General features: G+C 36.7%; 1 protein-coding gene across 1 annotated transcript in view; it reads right to left on the bottom strand.

Annotated features, from left to right (window-relative positions):
- SVEP1 (sushi, von Willebrand factor type A, EGF and pentraxin domain containing 1) overlaps positions 1-27,741 on the bottom strand; it is a 318,610-nt gene that overhangs the window by 48,530 nt on the left and 242,339 nt on the right. Inside the window, 4 exon segments of the mRNA XM_074280632.1 lie at positions 7,622-7,685; positions 11,061-11,216; positions 12,721-12,946; positions 22,961-25,752. Of these exon segments, the coding sequence (XP_074136733.1) occupies positions 7,622-7,685; positions 11,061-11,216; positions 12,721-12,946; positions 22,961-25,752 (3,238 nt within the window).

Below are 27,741 nucleotides of genomic sequence, written 5' to 3'. Positions count from 1 at the left end.
CTATTCTGGTATTTTGCTGTGGTTGAAATCATTGCAAAGGATTGTTGTTATGCCAAGCTCAGGATACAACTTGCTTGTTGGGCCTTAAGTTCTGGAAAACAGGGTGTCTCCTGGTAGCTTGACAACTGACATCCCTTATGGTTGTGCTGCCAACTATATCCTCTAGTTTTTGGAATTTTCAGTTGTCAGGACCTTTCTCCTACCCCCCCCCCCCCAAAGGGTGCTTACTTTTTGACTCTTCTTTCTGATAGCAGTTCCTCATCACCTTAGTTTTTTAAAAGGGAATTTAATATCAAGCATCACTGAGGAAACATAGTTATTGATGGGCAGGGGTGGGGGGGTAGTATAATAATAGGGGATCTGGAATTTAGTAAATCAAAAAATCTGTTATGGTTTAATCTAGGTTTCTATAGTATATTCTCTCTCCAACAGGCATAATGCTTACTAGGGAAAGGGGGAACAAAATTAAAAGTACCATGGTTTTGAGGTACATATTGTCAGGGTTACTCATAACTCTGGAACTGAGTGATGTCTGTTCTTTTCCTCAGGGAAAGATTGTATAAAATCTCAATGATGAGTTTGTCAGCATTGAACAGTGATATGGAATTAAACTAGGCCCCTTCCCAGCTAGATTGGTTTTCTGCTGGGCTAATTTCCCTGTTGAAATGATATTATACTCTTTCAGAGAGGATACAGATTTTTAGCCTGGTATTTCTAATTAATTTCTTTGCTGAGTTCTGCAGTGCTTTACTTCTGAGGAAGCAGATGACAACAAAGAGAAAGAGGTAGACCTTTTCTTCCAGGAAGCAGGTGACAGGAAAGAGAAAGGTAAAGCCTCAGGCTCTAAGGTCTTTTCATAGACCAGTCATCTTAGTACAATGCTGGGTCACTTTAGTGAAAGATATCCCTTCTGTTCATGGTGATTAGCAAAATCCTTATTTCTGTTGGCTAGGCCATAGCAAGACTATTTGTCAAGCAATCCAAAAGTAACCCTGATAATAAGGGTTTCCCCATCATGAGTTCCAGAGCTCTCCTTTCAAATTAGCACCTGGAAAACAGGACACCATGGCCATCTTTATCCTGAGGAAGTGCTTTGTCTCTGTGTGCTACTTTCTTGGCATTTTTTTTTTTTCAATGATTAGCAAAACTGCAAAATCTAAAAAGGGCACATTATACCCAGAAAAGGGGAATAGTATACTATATCCAGCAAGATCTCATTCAAATTAAGCCAATCATTGTACTCAAACTAGAAGAATGCAATCTGTCTAAAGTGGGGGATGGATGACTACAGAGGAACTCAGACCCCAAATTTTTTATTGATGATACATGGGGCCTATTGTCTGGGAGAGATGCATCTGACCAGAGAAGAAGAGATGAGAGGTAAGAATTTCTTTTTAAAAATTATGGAAACTTTGGGAGTAAAATCAGTCTTGAAAATCACAGAATCATGCAAGGTTCAAATTAGAAATGATTGGAGACTTCATTTTATTACTCTCATTTTTCATGTGACATCCAAAGAGGTGATTAGGATAGTCGTACCAGAGGAGTCTTAGTGATGGGGGTGAACCCTGAAACTGTGTTCCCTTTAATCTGCAAAAGAAGAGAGATTCAGGGTCTCAAGCTCTCCCCTGGGAAAAGCATACTTTTCCCATACAATGCCCTCCCCAAGTTAAATGGTCTCATTCAGTTAGAGATCTTGGCCTGATAATCTTACTGAGTGGCTCAAAACTCCAAGATAAGTAATCTCTTTTCAATTAGAAATCTAGACTTGGGGCATTGACAACATTGAGTGAAATCTCATTCAATTTTGAATGAAAGCCCAAGCTTCAGACTGCTAATAAAAGATTTTTGAACACAGATTGTATGATGTAGAACAGTTTATTAAGGAGAGACATGCAATAGGTGGGCTAGGAAGTTTAACTCCCCCATTCCCAGACAATGGGATGAAGACGGAGGGACCTTGTGCTTCAGTTTAGGAAATAAAGGACTGATTCCTGTGTCTATTAGTGCAGATCTGCCCCTAAATGGATTGCCAGCTTCTTACAAGAACCATAAATAAACCAACTTACTTCACACTCTCCTGAGTACTTTTTATCTTTGTAGCATATATCTAACAATATCTAATATTTATATAGTGCTTGATAATTTGTAAAGTGCTTTGCAGATATATTATTTCATTTGATCCTCACAACAGCTTAGTATTATTAGTGCCAGGTAATACCTGGTAGGGACTATTATTATTATCATCTTTATTTTACAAAGAAAAATAAGGTTGAGGGGGCAGCTAGGTGGCACAGTGGATAGAACACCAGCCCTGAATTCAGGAGGACTCGAGTTCAATCTGGTCTCAGACACTTAACACTTCCTAGCTGTGTAACCCTGGGCAAATCCCTTAACCCCAGCCTCAGAAAAAATAAAAAATAAAAAAATAAGGGGTTAAGAATATTACCCAGTCATATAGATAATTATCTGTGGATAAGATTTGAATTGGAGTCTCTCTTGATTTCAAGTGTTGCACTTATTATCTATGGCACTACAATTTTTTTCATTCCCTATCCAACTTAATTCTAATTGCCCAAATCCATTCTTTAATTTTGTTACTTAGTGTGCTTCTATGGAAAGAAATGGGACAGAATTGAAGTAGATTGAGGAGAGTAAAGGACAATTAGGAAGTCTTTACCAAAGCCTTGTCATAATGCTAGAAAGAGTCAACTCTTTGTGTATCCCCAACAAGAAACTGCAGACTGACCCACTACTTCCCAGATCTAAGATCAACCTCCATGAACTCCTCATAATTTCTAATTCAACATTCTGGTAACTATGACCCACCTAGATAAAGAACTTAATTATTCTTAGAATTGGAAGTAACTGCAGAATCCAGTTGGTCCTCTTATTTCAAAAGAACTTCATGAAAAGAAGGATTTTCTCCAGCTTGCATACTGTTTATTGTGGTTGACCTAGTTATTGGGGATGACTAAGATTTCTATACTTAAAGGCCTAAAAATCAGCAATGCTCATTAAAATAGAATCTAGTGCATTTGAGTAAGACTGAACATTGTTTAATAAAATTTATCCAAGGTTTGCTATTTCAAGGAGCACAAACATAGGAATCAATTTCTTATGTCATTATTGTTTGCATTAAATATACTGCAAAGTAAACCTAGCCTCTTGCTCATTTCTTTTCATTCTGATTTTGGAGTTTCTGGTGACTTTAGTTTAAAAAGCCACTCAACATGTTCAAAGTTACAGAATGGGATGAGATGGGATGGGATGGGATAGGAAGGGATGAGATAAAATAGGAGAGGATGGAATGGGATAGAATAAAATGGAATTAAAGAAAATAGATGGAATATAATAGAATGGAATGGAATGAGATAAGTTAGAACACAAGGGGATGGTTTGAGATGGCATGGACTAGAAAGAAAAAAGAAGAAGCTGTTTTAAAGCTGGATAAGACTGGAAGCAGCAAGGTTTAGGGGAAGGAGCAATAGCCAGGGACATGACAAAGGCAGCGTGGTATAATATAAAAAGCAATGGATTTGGGGGCAGCTAGATGGCAAAGTAGATAAAGCAACAGTCCTGAAGTCCAGAGTTAAAAATCCAGCTTCAGACACTTAACACTTCTTAACTGTGTGACCCTGGGTAAATCACTTAACTCCAATTATCTAGCAAAAAAAAAAAAAAAAAGAATTAAAAAATCAATAGGTGTGGAGTTCAGATTCTTTCTGATGTTATTTATGTGTTTTTGAGTAGGCCTCTTATACTTGCTTGTATTTATTTAGAAATCTACACAGAATAAAATGAGAGTATTAGACTGCAGTGCCACAGTTCCCTTCTAATTGTCCTGTCCCAGTTTCCCTTAATTGTTCTGCCTCAATCCTCTTGGTTGCAACACAACCCTTCCCTCCTAACCATTAGAACTGATATAATTTAGGGCTGGCTGCTCTAAGATTATAAACTGTAAATGTTCAGTCCAGATAAGGAAAAAACCTTCTACTTTGACTTTCCCTACTTATCAGAATGTCTGGTGCCTCCTCCCACCCTGTCAGAACCGGATCTGTTGCTGCTCTCAGTGCTCTGACTCTGCCCCTGCCTAGGTCTACATCGGTAGCTTGGAGGTTCATGGGAATCTCACATTCCCTGCTGGATGCTTTGGCCATCAGTCCTGGGGGCAACATGCCCCCAGCACAATCTCTCCCTCTCAAATAAAATGTTAAAAACTCTCCAATTTCTATCTTGCTTCATTTTCTCAGTCTTTCCATTTGAAGGATTCCCAGTGAGAAATATTAGAAATGAGAGCAGGATTAGAGATTAGAGACCCATGGGTCTCCACCTGGAAGCCTTGGGCTGCGCTCTTTGTTGGAGAGGCTAGCCCTGGTCTATAACAGAATCCCCATGAAGAACTACAGTCTTCAGCTGCAGAAGAAGGTTGGTGTTTTAAGGTATAATATGATGTTTACTTGTTTTGTCTGTCTTTGCTAGCTTCTGGATTCTCAGAATAATAAAATGCCAATGGGCATTAAATTCTGAGAATGGTATCAACAGGATGCTGGATGATACCATCTGTTTTGGGTGTCTTCTAAGACACATCTGGTTTGAAACAATTCTGAGTGCCTTTTGGCACTCTCTGGTTATCTCTGGGCATTCTCTGTGAAGACAGAGAAATGCACCAAACTGGAGCTTGGAAGCTTAGAAAAGCTCCATTTGGATTCTGGGAGGAAAGAATCTCGAGCTGACACAAACTTCCTTCAGGGGTTATTCCTGGGGGAAAGCCCCTAGTCTTCATATTAAATGTTCTGTTTAATGTTGTAATTGTGCAGTCTATGTCTGTGCAATTTGTTTTCTGTGTTCTGTGTGACTCGTCTGTCTGTTTTGTTGCTTGAAGAGCTCTGCTAAAGGTTTAAGAAAAGTAATTAAGAATTGGTCATTTCAATGTTGCAACTGTGCTTAGTATAACAATTTCTTGTGGTTTTAACTTCTTAACATTTATCACTAAAAAAAAAAAAACTTGGCTATTTTAAGACTGAAAGAAAAGCAGACTGCTAGTTAGAGAGGAGGGAAAAAGCAATAAAATTCAAGTTTGGCCTGGGGTGGTTAATAAAAGCCCTAGAGATAAGAGAGATGCCAATTGCTGTGAGAACACTCAAGCAGAAGAAAGAAAAAACCTTTTAAAAACTGTATTTGGTTTGTTTCAGTTTATGTTATCCTCTGAAACAAATTGAGTAATCTATTAACTTTATAAAATCCAGTTCTGCTAGACATGTGGGTTTTATGGAGTTATTTAGCTATTCACTGTATTGTGAATCTTAAAAGTTTTTAGGGGAAAGGACAGGAGAATGAAGGTGATTAATTGAGAAGGGGAGAGAAAGTATTGGGAAGGTATTTGGGGAAAGAGAGAGGTTAGGTGGGGGAGGGAGAAAAGGGAGGAAATCTTTTGTCTAGGGATGTAGTTTAGCTTCCCTTCTCTGGCTGCTAGTGGTTGTCTCTTTGGAGGTGGAGTGGGGGAAGGGTAGCCATGTGAAATCCCCTTCCCCCAATTTAAGACTGATATAGGATAGCCTTGCCTCCCTCCCCCAAGTATGTTCCAGCCTTTTTTCTTTTTTTAAATCAAGTTGCTTCTGAAAAGAGCAAACTGTGATTTAAAGAAACAAGCCTACTTTTAAGTTAATTGACTGAATATTTGTTTCTTTAGATACATAATGATTGCCTTGGTCCTGTTGAAATTATTGCTCTTTGCTTCAAGCTTCATTTAAGTTGTCAATTTCTGTCAGTAGTCTTTTCCATCCCCACCTCATCCCCCCTCCACCCCAATCTCCAGTGATGGGCAACCTACAAATTTCCATTTGTGAAATTTTTTTTGCTTTTGTTTTTGATTCTGAGTTGTTTTTACTTATATATATAGGCAAGGAAAGCATGACAGATCATTGACTGAGACCCTGAAGCTTGACATATTGATGACAACTATCTTCATATAAGAATGCCTATCCCTGACTGAGCCACTAAACCATTTTCTTTCTTTTGTTTTATTATTATTATTTTAGCTTTTTATTTTTAAAACATATGCATGGGTAATTTTTCAGCATTACCCTTGCAAAACCTTCTATTCCAACTTTTCCCATCTTCCCTCCCACTCCCTCCCCTAGATGGCAGGTAGTCTAATACATGTTAAATATGTTAAAGTTTATGTTAAAATCCAATATATATATATTTATATAGCTATCTTGCTGCACAAGAAAAATTGGATCTAGAAAGAAAGAAAAAAAACTGAGAAGGAAAACAAAAATGCAAGCAAACAATAACAAAAGAGTGGAAATGCTATGTTGTTGTCCACGCTCATTTCCCATAATTCTCTCTCTGGACGTAGTTGACTCTCTCCATTACTGAACAATTGGCTTAGATCATCTCATTGTTGAAGAGAATCACATCCATCAGAATTAATCATCATAAAGTATTGTTGTTGAAGTGTATAATGATCTCCTGGTCCTGCTCATTTCACTCTGCATCAGTTCATGTAAGTTACTCCAGGCCTTTCTGAAATCATCCTGTTGAGTCATTTCTTACAGAACAATAATATTCCATAACATTCATATACTACAATTTATTCAGCCATTCTCCAAGTGATGGGTATCCAAGCAGTTATCAGTTTCTGGCCACTACAAAATGCCACAAACATTTTTGCACATATAGGTCCCTTTCCCTTCTTTAAGAGCTCTTTGGGATATAAGCACAGTAGTAACACTATGGGGTCAAAGGGTATGCCCAGTTTGATAACTTTTTGAGCATTAGGATACCCCTAATCATGAGGAGAAGTTTAACAAAACAACTCCCTAGAGTGTAAGGACTTTTTTTTTTTCTATGCCTGGCACATAGTGGGTTCTTAATGTGACTTGTTGAATGAATGAGAAAGGTCTTGCAGTTCTGCAAAATCTATAGCTCAATTATTTTCTAGAACTATGATTGTGGAGAAAGACTGTTAAAGAAACATTAACATTTTTAACTTGGTAAAAATACAAATCAAATTGTTTTGTTGATTGGTCATGTCCAACTTTTCATGACCTTATTTTGGATTTTCTTGGCAAAGAAACTGGAGTAGGTTGCCAATTTCTTCTCTAGCTCATTTTAGAGATGAGGCAATCAGGATTAAATGACTTGCTAGGGTCACACAACTAGTGTTCAAGGACAGATTTGAACTCGGGTCCTTTTGACTCCAGACATCAAGCTCTATCCACTGCACTACCTAACTGCTCCTATAAATCAGATAGGGAACTTTATCTTTGTCACAAAGTATACTTAAAATAATTAAATAACATAAAATAGTACTATTAGAATAAAAAGAAGAGATATGGTAGAAAACTTGAGTTATCTTCCCACTTGGTATTGATCATCACTTATAAAAGCATCTTAATTTATCAAATTGATTTGAAGTAATAATAGTAATAATAATAACAGCTATTATATATTGTAAAGAAGAACTAAGTAGAGTTCATAATTCTGAATGTGACAGAAATCTTTGTAGTTTGACTGCTATGTAAAAGGCATGATGGCCTTCTTCAAGTTTACAGCCCAAGTGCTAAAGTGGATCCTCAGGATCCAAGGAAAGAAGATGATATTCAAAACTCACTTTTGCAGATTGCTGCAGCTCCACTCCATTGTTTATTTTCCTGGCAGACACGTTCAGGGTCACCCTATGAAACAAAGTAGAAATTTACTAAAAAGAAAAGGAAAAAACAACAACAGTAGATCTATAGGAATAAAGATAACATTTAAACACATTGCTCAGTCACATCCTCTTTTTGTGACTCCCTTTGAGGTTTTCTTGGCAAAGATACTGGAGGGGTTTGCCATTTCCTCCTCATTTTTACAGATGAGGAAACTGAGGCAAATTAGGTTAAATGACTTGCCCAGGGTCACATAGCTACTAAGTGATTTGAACTTAGGTTGTTCTGAAATCAGGGTTAGTACTCAATCCACTGTGTCACCTAACTGCCTTATGTAATGGATAGAAAACAGTTCTGAGATTATGCCATTGCAACAATTTAGTTGGTATCAAAATTGATTATAGAAGTAGGGGGTAGGGTTAAGACTTTAAGAATGCTTCACTGAAAAGCTGCTTAATTAGAGACCTAAAGTGAAATTCAGGGTAAGTGATGAATTTATGGGTTCCTGGGGTTGGCAGAGAAAGCTTAAAGCATGAATAAAAATTACTCATAAGGCAAACACTTGTGGTGTTTTTCTTTCCATCCCCTCCCCCATGCTACATGGTATCTAACTATATACTTTCTAAACTCTATTTCATATTTACCATTCTTATATCCTTTTCTAAACAAACCAACCTTTTGCCAAAGAAAATGGCCATTGTGAATGTCACAAAACTGAACTCCAATATTTGATGCAAATAATTCTCCAAAATATCATTATTAGGTGCCTGACCCTCAATCTCATCATTTAGTGTTGAACCTCAAACACATCATAAGGAACTTTCACCTTCACCATTGCTTCACTCACCATATTTATGTGCCTTTTTTTTTTTTTTAAACAGAGTATTAAAGAAGTCCACAAAGATCTTCCAGATATAGGTCTTAATAATCACTGTATAACAATGTTGTCAGTATGCTTGCCCAAACTAGTCCTCTCTGTATCCTCAATTTATAATTCGTCATTAATACATTGTAGGCTGGCAAACTAGATGATTATAAAATAGAAATAAATAGTCTCTGAACAAGGAAATAAATAGTGTTCCTTTGAGAAATGGTCATGACTTTTAATGAATTGCTTTGGGAAATTCTTTTGGATGCTCAGAAAATTCTTTTCTTTATTTCTCACTTGACATTTTTTTTCCCAGAGAGTTTTCTTTGAATCTCTGAATCTGTCACTTGTTTGGTGTAGGGTGAAGATTTCATGAATGCAGATTGATTGAAATTTCTAGATGAATCTGTGAGACTTGGATTGGGGTTTGTTTTCCAGAGTTTAAAAAATTAAATTGAAGAGATGCAGGGAGATGAAACTTAAATTACGAAGGTGATACTGAAGCCTAACAAATGGAGGCTAGAACACAGAATAAGGAGGCAAAACTAATAAAAAGAAAATGTAATCAGGGGTGAGGGATTAAGACTTGAAAAAAATCAAGGGTGGGGATTTAGAATAAGAAAACATATTGAAACTCGTAGTAAAATGTACTCAGAAGAGGGGACTTACAGTAAAAAACACATTGTAAAATACAATTAGAGATGGGGATTTGGAAGGAAGGTATGATCAGAGGAAGAAATTTGGAATCATATGAGGGAATTAGATTCTTTAGGTAGGATAGTACTCAGCCAATAGGGAATGAGGGTAAGTACTGAACTATGTCCAAATAAGGAGAATACTAATCACAAGTGAAAATTCACACTCATAGGGGGGGGATTACCCTCTTCTGAAAGGTGTGACCTCTGCTATGCAGCAATGGGGGATAGGGGAGGAACTTGCTTTTGAGGTATATAAAAATGTGTATTGATTCTAAGTGTTCCTATTCTATAAGATACCCACCTCTGCAGCTGTGTTAATAAAAACTTTTAACTTTTCCCCTCTCAAGTTCAATAGAATTATTTCTCACATAACCCCTAGGGACTAAACCAGTGATTTCATTATTTAGCATAGGAAACTTCTTGATAAAGGGACTCCTACCAATGGAGAGCTGCTATTTTCTCTGCAACTGTTTTAGATAGCTGCCTAGAAGGCTGAAAGGTTAAGTGATTTGTTCAGTCACACAGTCAGAATAGAGGATAGGCATAGATGGAACTGAAACCCAAGTTTTCCCACCCTATGCCACATTGCCCCTCAGCAAGATGATAAATACCATTTTATTCTCTTTATTGTTGTTCCTTAAGCTCCCCCCTTTATTTTCCCATTTTCTTGCTGGTTAAATAATTTCAGAGTAGTGATTCTTGACTTTTTTGTATGTCAAAGACTCCTCTGAAACCTGTGGATCCTTCTTCAGAATTCCCCCTCCCCCATTAATTAATTAAAATGATTTTTAAAAGTAAAAACAATATACATATAGTTTCAAAGAAAATTGAAGGTTAATAAAAACAGTTATCTTTCCATTTTTCATCATCAACCTTGCTTCGTTTTGACTCCACAGAACATCATGTGTCTGTGCCATTAGTACCTCACCATCCTGAGGGCTCCCTTCTCTTTCCCCCTTTTTCCCCAGATTCCTTTTGTGTGCTGTCTTTCTTTATTAGATTGTAAACTTCTAGAGGGCAGGGACTATCTTTTTTTTCTCATTTGCATTTCCAGTGCTTAGCACAATGGTGGCACTTTACAAATTGTTTATTGAACTGAATAGAAAAATAATGATGTAATTTTCCCCTATTCAAGTTCAGATATCCTAATATCTGTCCATAGATCATTTTCAGTCTATGAATCCCATATTAAGAAACTTTGCTTCAGAAGATGTTTATTGAAAGTGTTGGGGAAGGCTCCAGTGGGGAAGACACCAAATCTGCAATTTTTGTATTTTCTGCTCTTTGTCACACACCCCTACATGGAAATTGTTACATTCTTGCTTCTCTGGGGAATACTGGAGATTCAAGTACTCACCTCTTTTGCTGAGGTGAACCTATCTGAATTGTCTTAGTTATCTATAAAAGCCATGTCTACCTAGAAACCATTGCTGATTTCCAGTGATCATCCAATCAATACCTACAAGAAGATTTAAAAAATTCTTTTTGTCCTGAGTTTTGCTTCTCAATCAGGGTGAAAGCCCAAGTGAAGAATTTTCCTTTCAACATGTGGATATTATTGTTGCTATTGTTGTTAGCTACTTGGTGCAGTAGATAAAAGTACTGCTGGAGTCAGGAAGATTCATCTTTTTAAGTTCAAATCTGGCCTTAGACAATTACTAGCTGTGTGACCCTGTCACTTAAGTGAAAATAAGCAGTCAAATGTTTCTACTTATTACAAGATTTCTCATTGACTTCAGTGGGAGTTCCTCTGATGGGATAAAAGCGAGGATCACCTAAGCCAACATTAGTAAAACATCTGCCCAAGGAGAAAGCAAAATATACTTCTTAGCTTACCTCTAATTCATAGCCAGTTTTACATTGGTAAAAAATTGTGCTTTTAAAGCTGTATTTTGTGCCAACCACAAGCCCATGCTCAGGAGTTTCAGGTTTCCCACAAGAAACTGGAGTACAAGAATCATCAGAGAATGGTGGATCCCAAGTACCATCGAGCTAAGTGAAAAAGAGATAAGAAAAGTAAATGTTAGAGCCTTGGACCATCAGACACATTACAGATAGAAGTGATGAGATGATGGCAGGCAGGGATGGATAAGGAATGGGCACTTTATCTAATTACTTCCCATCTGGACATGATCTTTCTCTTCTCAGATTTCTTATAGCACTTTGCTAGATCTCTACTTTGCACTTACCATAGCTTCCTTTGTATTAGAGATATGTACATATCTTGTTTCCTTTTCCTTTGTGTGAGCTCCTTCAGATCAAAAGCTTCGTCTAACTTCATCTTTTTTATCTCCTCTAGAGCTCAATACAGTGTCCCTATCCAAAAAAAAAATTCTACAAATGTGTTTTGAATTTGAATTTAATTTTTAGCTTTAAAAAGACAGCCCAAAAGATTCTGTCAACAAAGTACTGACAGCTATGTTCTTTGGCACAGCAAATGCCTGCCTGTACAAATGAAATCTTTGATATTTGATATAAATAAAAATCAAGGTTATCTTACTCTGAAAAAACTTTTAGGACAGTTAAATATAATGGTTATTATCTATGCATGTACACATGCTTTATATAAGATGAAGAATGATACTGTTTTCAAGGTTTTAATGGTATGGTTTTGAATTCAATTCAATTCAATAAATATTTATTAAGCGCCTATTAAATGCAAAGTGAGAAGCAGCGCATAGTGACTAGAGGGCAGGTCTTTGGAGACAGGAAAATCTGGATACAAGCTCTCTTTTTGATGCAATATAACTCTGTGATGCTAGGAAGCCATATGACCTTTCTAAGTCCAATTTCCTTATCTGCAAACTAGGAATAATAATAATACTACCTTATAGGGCTGTTATTAGGATTAACTAAAACAACAATATTAAAGCATTTTTAAAAATTCAAATTGCTACATAAATGTAAATAGTAATTATAATTACAATCTAGTAAGGGATGAAACAAAAGCAGATTAACATAAAGTGCTTTTTTTCATATGCATTTGCAAGATGCAAATTTCTTTGTTAATCTTAAGGATGGAAAATATGAATATTTACAGGGAACCAAAGACTTCATGGGCAAGATGACATTTGAGGTGGGTTTTAAAGAATATATAGAAATTCAAGAAAGAAAGGGAAGATGGAGGAAAAGGGAGGATATTCTGGGTATTAGATACACAAAAAGAAAATTGTTAGGGAGCAGAGAATAGGTCACTTTGGTCATAATATAGAATGTAGAAAGGGGATTAGCATGTGATAAGGCTGAAAAGGTGCCAAATTGCAAGGAAGCAGAATAATAAGCAATGAAGTATGAAAGTAATAAGATGTCATTGATGATTTGATGAAGTGATATTGTAGCACTTTGTACATTGACTTGAAATTTCAAATAATCACTTTGGGATTAGAAAGATCATTCTGTTACAATATTTGTGTAAGTAGAATCTTGAATCCTTTAAAAAAATGTGTCAACATATGACTAAGCAGTGCACTTTGCTCTTGTGAAATAAGAATCTTACCTGACATGTTGAAGTGTTAGCTCCCTCCAAAGTGTATCCTTTAATGCATGATATAGAAATTTGTTTATTCATACTGAATTCATGATTAAAAACAAATATCTTGCCCATATCTTTTGGTAGAGGACATTTCTTAGGAAAACAGGAAATACTGTCAGGTGACCAAAGTCCATCTTTCTGACAAGTCATTGTATCTGTATCTGATGCCATCACATAACCTTCTAGGCACCTGAAATAAAAATGAAAATGTAACACCAGAGAGAATACAGTGTTGCTTAAGTCCTATCTTTTATTATTAGTTATTTTGCAAGAGGTCAAAGGCAGAACTTTTTATTTGGCTTATCTCCTGAGGACAACAAATATCAAAACTGGAAGCCAGGAGATACTTTGCCAAAAAGTGCTATATTATGGTAATAGCACAAACATCCACGTTATGCTTTATTTAAAGCAAACCTTGTTTTCAACATTATTAATTTACTACCTTTTTGTTTATTTATTTCCTGGTTGAATAGGCAGATCTATTCTCACTCCAAATATAGCCTAGTGTCTACTAGACAACAGACTAAGTTCCAATAAGCTCTTAAACATTTCAAATGAAACTAATTTCACAAATTCTGAGATAATTAAGTTAGACAAATAGCATATTTAGAGAAAATGCTTTACTCTGGAACATTATTAGTTTTATAGATGATTTCAGAATTTAGTGTGAAATTAAAAAAAAAACCCCAACATCATTTACTAAGTATGTACTGTGTGCAAAGCCCCATGCTGAGTATTGGGTGAGATACAATATTTACATAAAACTACATGCCTTTAAAATGCCTTAAAATAAGAAAATAAATCAACATAAATAATTATCACACATAATATTACATGATAAGTGCAGTAGAGTGTTATAAAACAAATGCCAAACTTAGAACCAAAGAGGAAGATTGTATTAACCAGGGGATCAAAGACTCCCTAGGGGTAGTGGCAATTGAGTTAAACTTTAAAAAATGGGTAAAGATTTAACAAGCAAATGATAGAAAAACATTCCAGGCACATGATACATACAAAACAAGGACATAGATTTGTGAGATTACAAAGTTTACATGAGTGATAGTTATTCTGGGTGATCTAAGGTAGAGAGTGGTGGCAGCGGTGGTGGGAATTAATATTAATAAGGTTGGGAAGGTAGAATGGTAATAATAAGCTTTGGAGGGCCTTGACTGCTAGGAAGAAGACTGAATATATTTATATTTTGATAGGCAATAGACATCACTGGAATTTTTTTTTTTAATATTGCAGCTAATCTTTATGTAAAGTTTTAATGTTTGAAACTGCTTTATATAAATTATTTAATTCTATTCTCATAACAATCCTGTGAAGTAGGTGATATTATTATGCCCATTTTACAGATCAGAAAATTGAAGTTGTGTGATTTTGACTGGCCCAGGACCACATTTATTATATATGTGAGACAGGATCTGAATTATGTTATTGCTGAACCCAAGTCCAGCACGTTTTTGTTTTTATTTGTCCTTCATTTACTAAGTAAATACATCACTTGTATTGACTTGTGCATGAATTAGAGTTAAATAAAATAGAAATGTATAGTCCTCAGACTTACTCTCTCTTCCAGAATCACTGAAGTTCAGTGTCAAGACAAAAGTCAAGATGACTACTGATAGTCCTGGATACAATGGATGATCCTAAAGACCTCAATGTCGGATCAAACACTAAGCACATTGCAATGCCTACTTCCTTCTACTATCTCCATTACTTTTGGAACAAATTGTTCTCAACTGTATATTCAACAAGGGAAAATTTTTCACATGCTTGGGGAAGGACTCCCATCCCCAACTCACTTGCAGGTTTGAGGTCTGTCTATTACACACAACCTGGTTTAGCCCATTTGCAGAATGATTTTACCAGGGTATGGCTACTGTGCTTTTACAGATTCTTAGAGTCACAGGTGAAAGGTATGTGACAGATAGACACCAAAGATGGATGAGTAGTTCTGAAAAGAGCTCAACAGGTCTTTATATCCAAAATGCTAGTCCTCCTGAACACCCAATACATAGATATACCTATAGATTACAGAGAGGGCTTTATAATATATTTTATATAGCAATGTTAAGACCTGACATTTATATAGTTCTGTAACTCTTAACAAAATATTCTCTACTTATTATCTCAATCATTATATCACTCCTGTAAAGTAAGTGCTACACATATTATTTTCATCTTTATTTATTTATTTGTTTGTATTTATCAATGAGAAGAATATATGAGAAGCTAAGTGGTCATTTCACACTCTGGGAAGGCACTCCTTTTTTATTTCTACCTCTTCTTTGAAGATGCAGCTCAGACATCTTATATACTTTTTCAGGTCCATCCAGCTAAGTGATGATAACAATTGATATAGGAATGCACTTAAGATTTTATTTTGCTATATCCTCTGTGTGACCATGGACACATAACAATGTCTGTCTGCCTCAATCTACTAGAGATTCTCTTTTAACAGGGAACTGATAGGACCAACTCAATACCCATGAAGCAAGAGGGATGGAAATGAAGGTAGAAAAAATGAAGGTTCTATAAGGATTATTAGTTTAGGCAAGTGACAATATGGTCTTATACAAGAAGGATGGTGGCAAAAGTAATAAGGAAGCAAAGATGGGCTTGAGAAACATTGTGGAAATGGGAATAATATAGTCTAGAAGCTGATTAGACCTGAAAAGTGAAAGGAAATGAAAAATATAAGAAACCAGTTGAATGATGGTGATACTGACCAAAATAGTGAAGTGAGAAGGAATGAGTGGTTCTGGAATTGTTAAATTTCAGATGGGATATGCAGTAAGAGATGTCTTGTAGAAAGGTGGAGATGAGATTCTGGAGTTCAGAAGAAAGAGACTAAGATAGATGGGACACCAACCTAAATTTCAGGCCTCTCTGCACAGAGATGATCATTAAATTTATGAGAATAAATGAGACTGTCGCAGGACAAAGCATAATAGAGAAATGAAAGTAGTGAAGGATAAAGCTTTGGGGAATACTGACATTATAAAACTGGAAAATGATGGAAGAATTCCAGATAAGGAGTAAAATCAAGAGTTTATATCCTATCTGAGTCTGAGGGAGAAGAGAGTATTCAGATGGAGTTAACATTAGAAGGAAGAAGAATCAATGACATTTATTAAGCTCTACTTTGTGCCAGTAACTTTTCTAAGTGTGAGGGTTATAAAAAATATCTCTGACTGTAAAGGGCAGGAACTTTGAAGAAATATACTTAAGGCTCAGTATGACTGATTTAGTCCTACAACAAGGTGTTAACTCAGTGGAATTGATAAGACAATGGTTATCTACTTTAGCATATCTACTTTAGCATGTGAGTTCTCTAGTGAAGTATGATTGATTTAATCTTACCACAAATGTTTCCCTAGTGATATAATGATTGGTTTATACTCAGTATACTGTAATGAAACAGAGTATATAAGCTGGATCTCAAGCTCTTGGACTGGGAGAGAAATATTCCATCTTCATCAACCTTGTGGTGGCTCTCCTGCTTCCCCCCACTGAGACCAAGGCCCCCTGAAGGGCCCCAGGCAAGGAGACAGACTGTGAAGAAGATAACAAAGACTTTTGGACTTTATCCCTGGCTATTCTCATACTGATTACTCTGCTGAAACGAAAGCTGGTCCCAAGACCTCCAGAAAGCTAACCAGAACATTACACTTTGACCTCAAGGAACTTTCAGTTTAACAGGAGAGACAACATGCAAACAAGTATATACAAAGTAAGCTATATACAAGACAAATGGGAAATAATTAGTAGAAGAAAGGCACTGGATCTGGCAATTAGAAAGGCACTAGTAATATTTAAAGGAATAGTTTCATTCAAGTGGCAATATCAGAAGCTTAACTGTAAGACATTAGTGAGAGAGGGTCAGTAGAAGGAAAGAGATCAGGAAGAGATAATGTTTTTAAGGGATTTAACAGTTAAAGCATGGGATGGATACTCTCTTGGTTCCCCTTCTATCTATCTCATTTACTGGATCTTCATCTAGGTCACATCCAGTAACAATGGGTATCCAAGAAGGCTCTGTCCTAGATCCTCTTCTAACTCTACAATGTTTCATTTGGCAATCTCATCAGCTCACAAGGATTCAATTATCATCTCTATACTGATGATTCTTAAGTCTACTTATCTAGCCTTAACATCTCCAACTGTCTATTAAGATATCTCAAACTGGATGTCCTGTAGATATTTAAAACTCAATGTGTCCAAAGCTGAACTCATTATCTTTACCTCCCAGTCCTTCCCCCTTCCAAACTTCTTTATTACTTTGGGGGTGTCATCATCCTCCCAGTCCCCTATGCTCACAAGCGAGATGTTATTCTTGATTCCAGGTCTGGAACCCTGTCCAGTGTGTCACCAAACTGTCCCCTTACTTTCTCAGCATCTCCATATCTCTATTAAATCTGTTGCCAAATTATGTCAATTTTAACTTCATAACATTGTTTGCACATGTCTTCTCTTCTCTGACACTGCTAAGGAGTGGGAGGTGAAGGTGGAAGTAGGGAGAACTTATATGTGGACTACTGAGATAACCAGTTGGTTAGTCCACCTTCCATAAACCTTTCTTCATCTATTTACCACACACCTGTTAAAATTATCTTCCTGAAGGTCAAGCCTGATCTTATTACTATCTCCTCACTCAATAAACTCCAATGATTCTCTATTACTTGCAGGACATAACATGAAATCCTCTGATATTCAAAGTCTTGCATAACTTGCAACTTTGATCCAGTGCCACTGGCTTCCTTGCTGTTCCTCAAACTCAATACTCCACTTCAGTGACTGGCCCTTTCACCCCTCATTCTATTCATGGATTCTCCTTCCTTTTCAAAAAACCAATCTCTACACTAAGAAACCTTTCCTAATCATTCTTAATTCTACTACTTTTGCTCTGTTGATTAATTTATCCTGCATAGCTTGTTTGTAAAACACAGTCATTTTTATGTTGTATCCTCTTATTAGAAACTGAGCTCCTTTTCTTGTATCCCCAGTTGTAATGTTCTTCTCTAAAGCATAATATTCTCTGGGAGCAGATTTCTTGGGGAGCTGAATAATTTTGTAGTCATATTGTTAAAGGTGTTTTCTTCTTGAGGAGCTTACCTGGTCAGGCATCCTTTCTCTTACTCTTCTTCAATTCTTCTCTTATCCTACTGGTTCCTTCTTTGCTATCTAGAAACATATTGAGGTCTCCCTGTTCTTAAAGACACTTGTCCTCACTATCTTCCTCTATTATCATCTGTTATCTCAATATGATTTTCAAATTACCGTTGTATTGAAACTGCCCTCTCAAAATTTCTTAACTCATGGTGTTTTCTTCATCTTTACTCTCTTTAATTTCTCTGCAGATTTTGAATACTGTTGACTTTTAATGACTATCAAAAATTATTAAATAAAGAATAAGGTAGAGTATGATTATGAAAAGTAGACTATTTCTAACAAAATATGAAGGCATTTTTATTTGATTTGGTAGTGTGAAGCAACAGCTACCTAGTAAAATATTTTAATAGTTTCTCTTTTTAAAAACTTGAGGTTGTAGGTGCCAAAATATTTGTGGCAGCCCTTTTTGTAGTGGCTAAAAACTGGAAAAAGAATGGATGCCCGTCAATTGGAGAATGGTTGGGTAAATTATGGTATATGAATGTTATGGAATATTATTGCTCTGTAAGAAATGACCAGCAGGATGAATACAGAGAGGCTTGGAGAGACTTACATGAACTGATGCTGAGTGAAATGAGCAGAATCAGGAGATCACTATACCCTTCAACAACAATACTGTATGAAGATGTATTCTGATGGAAGTGGATATCTTCAACATGGAGAAGATCTAATTTAGTTCTAGTTGATCAGTGATGGACAGAAACAGCTACACCCAGAGAAGGAACACTAGGAATTGAGTGTAAACTGTTTGCACTATTGTCTTTCTACCCAGGTTACTTTTACCTTCAGAATCCAATTCTTATCATGCAATAAGAAACTCGGTTTTATACACATATATTGTATCTAGGATATGCTGTAACACATTTAACATGTATGGGATTGCCTGTCATCTAGGGGAGGGAGTAGAGGGAGGGAGGGGAAAATTTGGAAAAGAAGTGAATACAAGGGATAATGTTGTAAAAAAAATTACCTATGCTACTGTTACCATGTACTGTTAAAAAATTATAATTATAAAATTAATAAAAAAACCCAAAAAGCTTGAGGTTATGATTTGGTGTCATATGTTCTCAGTTTCAGATTTCAGAAGTTACCTACTTGAATACAGATAGATGATGAAGAAAAAGATACTAGGTTTGCCAAGAAAACAAAAGCCAAGAGTTTCCCAAAGACTATCTCCCAAATATTTCTATAGGTGATTTAAAATTATATCATCTAGATAGGTCACTTTAATTTGATATAGTCTTGTTGCTGCTCTTTTATTCATCTCTGAGTGCCTCACTACTACATTTTCCATGGCAGTTTTTCCTCTCTTCTCAAGATTATTTCTACTCATGTGCAATCTATTTGTAGATGACTTTTATTGATAAGACTAGGCCATTTGCCATTAATTCTCTCTTGCCAACTCCACCTGAAAATTTCTCAAGATTTTCTCCTAATATCACCTTTTTCACTTTAGTCTCAGAGAATGAGATTCTCCTCCATGTTGAATCTGATTTCTTCACTTATTCCATTGAACCCTTCTCCTGCCATGTAATGCAGGTCTTTGCTTCATTTGCTTCATTAATTATATTCTCTTTCCCTCATCTTCACTTCTCACCTCACTACTTCCACTTACAAAGATGTTCTGGCCTTCCTGTTTTTAAAAAAAAATCCCTGCAATGACTCTTCTACTCTTTAAGCTATTACCCAAATTTACTTTTTCTTTTCATTATCAAGCTTTTAAAAAGAATCATTTTGGAGGCAGCTAGATGGTACAATGGATAGAGCACCAGCCCTGAAGTCAGGAGAACCTGAGTTCAAATCTGGCCTCAGACACTAAATACTTCCTATCTGTGTGACCCTGGACAAGTCACTTAACTCCAATTACCTTAGTCCCTCCCCCCCCCAAAAGAATCATTTTTTACTTGCTGCTTCTATTTTAAAACTATGCATTCATTTTTCAAATGCTTACAATTGGATTTCCATCCCAACCATGGTAGCAAGATGCCCTTTAAAATGTCTTCTAAAACAATCTTTATTTTTTTCTTGCTCCTCTTCTCCTTTGGCTTCCATGACTTTAGCCACTCTTACTTCTTTTCTATTAAAGACAGTCTTGCTGGTTTCATCTTTATTTTCTTGTCTCCAAAATGCAGGTATTATGAAGGCTCTGTCCTTGACCCTTTTCTTTTTTCTGTCTCCTTTCACTTAATAAGTACACTCATTTGCATACATCACTTATCTCTTTGCAGCTGACTTATAGATCTATAAATTTGAATAAGCTTTCCCTTGAGTTTTAGCTCTACATATATTATAATAACTCACAATTAGGGTTTCCAAAGCACTTTCTTTACAATCTCCTTATAAGATAGGTAGCTACTGATATTGTTTTGTCTATTTATATACAGTTGAAGAAACTAATACTTGGACAGGCTAGGTGATTAGATTAAAATCATATAGTTGTTATGTAACAGGATTGCGACTAAGACCCAAATCTTCTAAATCCAGTGTTTTTTTCTAGTAGAGTGTTTTTTTTCTAGTACATTTTCTAGTATAAGGTTCTAGAGACAGCTCCACTAGATATAATGTTGATATCTCAAATTCAATAAATATAAATTGAAATTTGCCATCTTTACTCAGAAGTTGCTCTGCTCTCCCGATTTCCAATATTTCTGACACCTAACTCTTCCTTGACACTTATTTTCAGAACCAGAGAATTTTATTTTAGAAAGAACTCTAACTTAGTCATTGCAACCCAAGACTGTATCACTTATTTCTTATGTGATTTCAGGCAAGTCATAGGATCATAGGCCCAGAGTTATAAGGGAATTCAGAGATCATTAATAGATGAGGAAAGTGAGGCCTAGGAAGATATACTAACTTGGCTAAGATAGAAGTAGATTTTGAATTCAGGTCTTTTGAATCCAGTGCCAGAATTCTTTTCGCTATACTACAACTTTTTATCCAGGCAAATTTCCTAATTGCTTTAGGCTTTAATTTCCCTAATGAAAATTTTGGATTAAATAATCTCTATGAATCCTATAATCCCATTGGCTTTATCTTCCTCCACTTCCTCCCTTCTAACCTTTTCTTCTTCCCCTCTCCCCTCTATTAAGCTAACCCATGATAACTCTACTTTTAGTCATTAGTCTACCACTCACACCACCCTCTTTCTACTTTAGTACAAGGAATATATCCTTTCCATGTTGCTACCTGTTGAAATCTTACCTTTTTTTGATCTACCAATCAATAAATTGTGATGATAATGCTGATGATTATTAGACATTATTATATCTTTAAATTAACCACTGGTTGGGAATTCCAAACAATATAATTGAAGAAGAGACCCCGAAACTCTCTAAAACTCCTTGAGAGATTCTCCTTGGACCCTGTCGGTGGGACCCCTCCTGAGGGAAACAAGATAAACAGCTTTATTCTGTTATTTAGGTGGGGTTGGTTCAATCCTGAGCTAAAGTATTCTAGCCCTGTTCAATTGAAGATTTTCTATTGAATTCAGGTGGGGCTAGCCAGCTCAAGTTGAAATCCAGCTTGTAGAGCCAAGAGCCAACTTGGAACTCCACCCACTAACCCCATCAAGAACAACCCCCAGTTTGTAGCCAAGACTTATAAAAACTGCAACTTGGAACAACTCTTTGCAGAAGTCCTAAAATGCCATGCCAAGGAAACATCTACCCACTGGAGTAATATTCTCTCCCAGTGTTACCCTCTCTTTATCCTCATCTCTTTTCCTAATGAGACTTTATGCCTCTCTGTCAGGATTTCTCTACTAGAAACTTTACTTCCCAATGTCTATAATAAAGATCTTTTATCAATCTAAGTTTTGGGGTTTGTAAATTCCTTTACAGAGAATCTCTGTGCCGCCAGAAGGGAGTCCTCAAAACTCTCTACCCTTGTGCCAGGTCCCAAGGGGTTGCAGAGGAGCCAAACCTCTCCATTTGGTTCCCTGAACTCCGAACCTGCCACTAGACCTTATCGTTTAACTTCCTGACCACCAGAAACCCTAATCTCATTTTGGTTCCCTAAATCTAGACCCAACATTTGGTTCCCTGATAGAAGGGAACCCCAAAATCTAAACCTCATCATAATGACTATTTAGCAATTCTGGGTAGAATAAAGTCAAATCTGAGTCAATTTATGATAGACTTGGAATTTGAAGCACCTGAGTTCTACTAAGGCTTTATCATTCTCTGTATGAGATTTAAGCATATCTAAGGGAAGGGAAACTACAGAGGCATTATGGTGTAATGACTAGAGAGGTGACTTGGAAACCAGTAAAATCTGGGTAAAAGTTTTGCCTTTGACACATCCTATCAGTGCTCAAGGGAACTTCCTAAAATGAGAAGTTATTAAATTGCACTGATAGAGGGAATTTTCTCTCCTGGGAGTTCCCTATACCAATGAAACAAGAGGTAATGTCTATATTACTCCTACTTTACCCCCACAGAGTTGTTGGGAAATAAGTGCTTTGCATATCATTATTAAAAATATGAGTTATTGTTTTAAAAGAACTCTGGAGTTCATAAGACCAAGCCTTAGAGGTATTTTTCACTTTTCTTTGTATCCCCCAGCCCTTAGTATAGTGTGTCACGTATAGTAGGCACTAAATAATTACTTGTTGACTTTATTAGTAACACATTCATTTCATAATAGCTGATTTTAAAAAACCTATCATTTATTCTCCCTTTAAATTTTTCCTGCTTATGTCTCTTAGAGGTTTTAAAGTAGTTCTTTTCTTTTTCTTTTCCATTTAATAGTATTTTATTTTTTCCAATTACATATACAGTTTTCAACATTCATTTTTGTAAGATTTTGAATTGCAATTTTTTTTCTTTTCCCTCCATTCCCTTAGAGCAGGAATTCTTAACCTTTATATTTCAATACAATTGGTTTCCTTTGTAATCTTATACATTTTATGACATGCATTTTAAAGACATTATTTGGAAAAGGGATCTATAGGTTATACCAAATTGCCCAAGGGACCAATGACAAACAAAAGTTAAGAGTTCCCATTTTAGATTCATTACCTTACCTGTACTGTACTTTACTTCCATAAGTGTGTGTCTCTCCAATTATCACTGCATTAGCTACTGAAGGTGGTGATCCACAGGAGAGGAGCTCACATCTTGGATAAGGCTCACTCCATGTCCCTTTCTCTGTACAAATCAAGTCAGACCTGCCTTGCATGACATAGCCAGTCACGCAATTGTAGGTTATTGCATTCTCTTCCAGGGAACTGCTCCCATTGATGAATGCATTCAAGATTTTAGGTGGGGGACCACAAGAAATGTGTCCACATAATGGAAAGCCAGAACTCCACTGACCAGCTGCTTCACAAGTAATTTCAGAAGGACCCAGGAGTTTGAAGCCTTCAAGGCATTGAAACTGGACAACCTTGCCACAACTGAAATCTTCCCCAACAATGAGCCCATTTTGAATCATGGGTGCAGGACACTCACAGGGTAAGCAAGAAGGGGTACTACCACTCCAAGAACCACTGGAAAGACACTGCCTCAAAGTGGAGCCATGGAGCTCATAACCAGGAAAACATACATATTGTATGTAGTCTCCAAAAGAAAAAGAGGAACCATTTAGGAAGCCATGGGAGAGATCTTCAGGGGGGCCACAGTTGATTGGTTTGCATAGAGGTGCCTCTCCATTCCAGGTGCCATCAACCTGACAGGTTAACTTGCTGGTACCATGTAAAACATAACCTTCATGACAGTGGAAATCTATTTCCTTCCCAAAGCTGTGTTCTAGTCCACTCATTTCCCCATTGACAATCTGTGGTGGCATAGGACACTTGATAGCCACACAAATTGGAGTGACTCCACTCCAGCTCCCATTGGCCAGGCAAATTCGTCTCTTAGACCCTTCAAGCAGAAATCCTTCATTGCAAGTATACATAATCTCCTTTTGGAATGTGTACTCATCCCCACTCACCTGGCTGTTCTCTGAGACTGGGGGTGGACCACAGGTCAAAGGGATACAAATTGGCTCATTCCCATCCCATTTACCATCTTCCTGACATGTTCTTCTAGGGGAGCCATTCAGCTCAAACCCAGGGTTGCATGAATAATGTAACACACTTAGGTATGTGTAATTTCCTCCTTGAATAGATCCATTCATTAGTTGATTTGGCTTATTGCAGGAAATTACCTCGCAGTGTGGATCAGTATCACTCCACTGGCGATTTGACAAACAAAGTCTTTTGCTAGAGCCCACCAGCACATGCCCTTGATTACAACTGTAGTGTACTACACCGCCCATTGTATTCTCAGTAAAATGCAAAAAGCCATTCTCTGGCTGGATAGGCAAGTCACATTCTATTGACATGCAGACAGGGGCACTACCATTCCAAGTACCATCTTCCTGGCAAATCAACATAGGATTACCCAAAAGCTCATGTCCAGGGTTACAAGAATATGAAACTAGAGCACCATATAAAAAGTTTGGTATCTGTAAAATTGTAGAGCCTTTTGTGTTTTTCAGTTTACTGTCCATTGGATTAAGTGAATGAGGAGGGTCAGGAGTAAGATAGGGGACTTCCATAGCATCATCTTCTTGATCAAAATATCCTTCTTGTCCTTTAACTTTCACATAATCTCCAAAATCAATATGGGGAGGAAGACCACAGTCTATGGGAAGACATGTTGGTATAAAGCTAGACCATCCTGACTCATCACAGGTTTGCATGGCATGGCCCATCAATTGGAATCCTGGGAAACAACTGTAGATAATCATGGCACCATAGCTGTAATCAGCACCTTCTACAAAGCCATTTTCAACAGGTTGGGGGGGATCACAATAAATGGCATTACAAGATGGTACAGCTACATCCCAATCCCCTGTCTCTAAACAAGTCAGAGTGTGAGTTCCTTCAAGTCTAAAACCCCTATCACATGAGTATGAAATTGTTTGTCCATAATGGAGGTTAGTGTAAGAAAGTTTGCCATTTAGAATCTCACTGGGCTTTGGACACTCAATGGGTTTACAAGTTGGTTTTCCTCCAAGCCAGTGCCCATCTTCTCCACAAAGGATGGTTGTGTTTCCCATCAATTCAAAACCAGGTTTACATGTGTATAAGGCTGTGCTGAGGTAGGCAAGACCTTGAACATCTATGATGCCATTGAGGATTTCTTCAGGCTGGGGACATTCAACAGGGATGCATTCTGGCAATGGAGAACTCCATGTACCATCAGCTTGGCAAGAAGTGGTAGAATCTCCTCTCAGGAAAAATCCATCTACACAGGAGTATTTGACAATACTTCCAAAATGAAGAGCAGAAGACGACTCAGGAACGCCAAAAGAAATGAGTGGAGGTGGGAGGCAAAGCACCATCTTACAAAAAGGAAAAGAGCCATTCCACTGTTGTGATACCAAACACTTCAGGATAGAAGGTCCTTGAAGGATATAACCCTCTTTGCAGGAAAACTGCACCAAACCAACTTCATGAACCATTTCCTTTAATACAAGTTGATTTTCTAGCAGTGGTGGATCTGGACACTTGGCGGGTACACATTTTTGGTTTGGCTTTTTGTTCCACTTCCCTGACTTCTGGCATGTCCAAGAAGCATCTCCTATAAGGTTATAACCTTCATCACAAAAAAACTGAATCTTGGATCCCACCTCAAAGTTTTCTCCTCTGATATAGCCATTCTGGAGAGATGGAGGTTTTCCACAGCTAAGGGGGATGCAGGTTGGAGGGGATTCACTGTACCACTGGCGATTGGCTTGGCAGACAAATATAGGATTTCCCACCATCTTGTATCCTGGGTTACACTGATACTTCACTTCACTTTCAAAGACCTTCCCAGTTGAATGCTGTACAATGGAGAATAAAACAATAGGACATATTTGAAAATATAACCAAAAGTGTAATCATGGTAAATGAGCTAATTTATTTTATTCAGGGAGAAGAAAATATCTAAATTACAATGAAAATAAAATACCCACAAGGAAAACAAACTAATCAATTCACAGTATTTAGGACATTTTTCTAAATGATCTACTCTTTTTTTTTTTTTTGGTTTGTTTTTGGCTGAAGCAATTAGGGTTAAGTGACTTGCCCACAGTCACATAGTAGTATGTGCCAAATATTTGAGGCTAGATTTAAACTCAGGATCTCAACTCCAGGGCTAATGCTCTATCCATTATATCATCTACCTTCCACTGCCCTTTTTTTTTTTTTTTTTTTTTTTTTTTTTTTAAATTAGAAAATAAAAATAGCACCTAGAAACTGGATTAGGCAATGCATTCACATTATGCAACTAATATAGTTCTGGGCACACGTAATAGGCATTCAAATAAATGTCTTTAGGCTTTGGGGGAATACAATCTTGGAAATAAATTCCAAAGCAAATTAAATTCAAGCTTTCCAAGATAATGTTAAACTTGGTCTTAAATAAAACATACACATAATTTTAAAAGTGTAAACTTTGCTCTATAACAGCTATTAATTTGATACATAGGTCATCTATCACATAAACCTGGAAGGTTTTCTTACTTTTGCTGCTTTTAGTAATTTAGTAATTTAGGATTTAATAAGAGAAAAAATGTGATATATAATTTGTATGTGTATAGTATTGTATATCATTGACCAACTTAAAATATATCAATATTAGCAAAAGCATTTTAGATTCAATTTATCAACTACTAACAGTATTCTTTCATCAGGACACAGGTATAGTTTTAGGCAAGGAAACTGAATGCTAACTAATTTGTTATGAGACTTTGGAAATTATTTTTTTCCTTCATCTGTAAGATAGAAGTTCTGAATATACCTTCTATGTGAGTAATTTTACACATATGGCATTATGTGGCGTAAGACTCGGAATGAATGTAAATAGCAGTCATTTCTGTTTTGGCCAGAAACCCTGAGTGTCTTCCCCTCCCAGATTTATTTATTTAGATTTTTAAAACTAGTTGAAAGAGGCCATTATTTGCCTCAATGTGTACCTAGCCTTTATCACTGAATGGATGTGACCTCAGTCAAACTGAGACCTGTAGAAGACCTTAACTAAAAAAGGCCAAAGTCTCCAGGGCCATCTCAAGTCATCAGAATCTGTATCTTGCCACTGAACCCAGATTACTCCAGAGAGATAGTGAGGTAGGTGATCTTACACCAGCCCTCTCTTACTTAAATCCAATTCACTTGCATGTAATAGCATCACCTCCCTGATGTCATGGTCCTCTTTGAGGATGAAGGACAAACAACATTGGATAGAGTATTTTTTCCTCCAGCCACAATTTCATTTCAATTTTTAAGAGTAGATTTATAAATCATAATGTGTTCAAACTTAGATGTATGATCAGCAAATACAGAACAGAATGCAATGTACAGGTGAAGGAAAAATACTCAAACTTTTTGTGATTTTTATTTTGGTACTAGGTCAGGTGAAGATAGAGATATTCTTCCCTGACTATACAGCAAAGGTTGCTAAGCATAGCCTATGAACATATTGAGCCTTTCAAAGATTTCTCTGTTGTCCTTGAAGAATATATATGTACACATACACACATATTAATTAATTCATTCATTCATTTATGTATTGTTGAGGCAATTAGGGTTAAGTGACTTGCACAGGGTCACACAGCTAGGAAGTGTTAAGTGTCTGAGACCCCATTTGAACTCAGGTCCTCCTGACTTCAGGGCTGGAGTTCTATCCACTGTGCATCTAGCTGCCACATACATACATATTTATAAATATATAACTGTATATGATATGTACAAACATTCATATATGGGTATACAATCATATATTTCTACGTGTGTGTGTATGTATATACACAAATGAAAAAAATGGAACATAG

Source organism: Sminthopsis crassicaudata, chromosome 1 (assembly GCF_048593235.1).
Source record: "Sminthopsis crassicaudata isolate SCR6 chromosome 1, ASM4859323v1, whole genome shotgun sequence".
Lineage (NCBI taxonomy): Eukaryota > Metazoa > Chordata > Mammalia > Dasyuromorphia > Dasyuridae > Sminthopsis > Sminthopsis crassicaudata.
The sequence above is the reverse complement of the archived record's forward strand: the minus strand, read 5'-3'. Positions and strand labels throughout refer to the sequence as shown.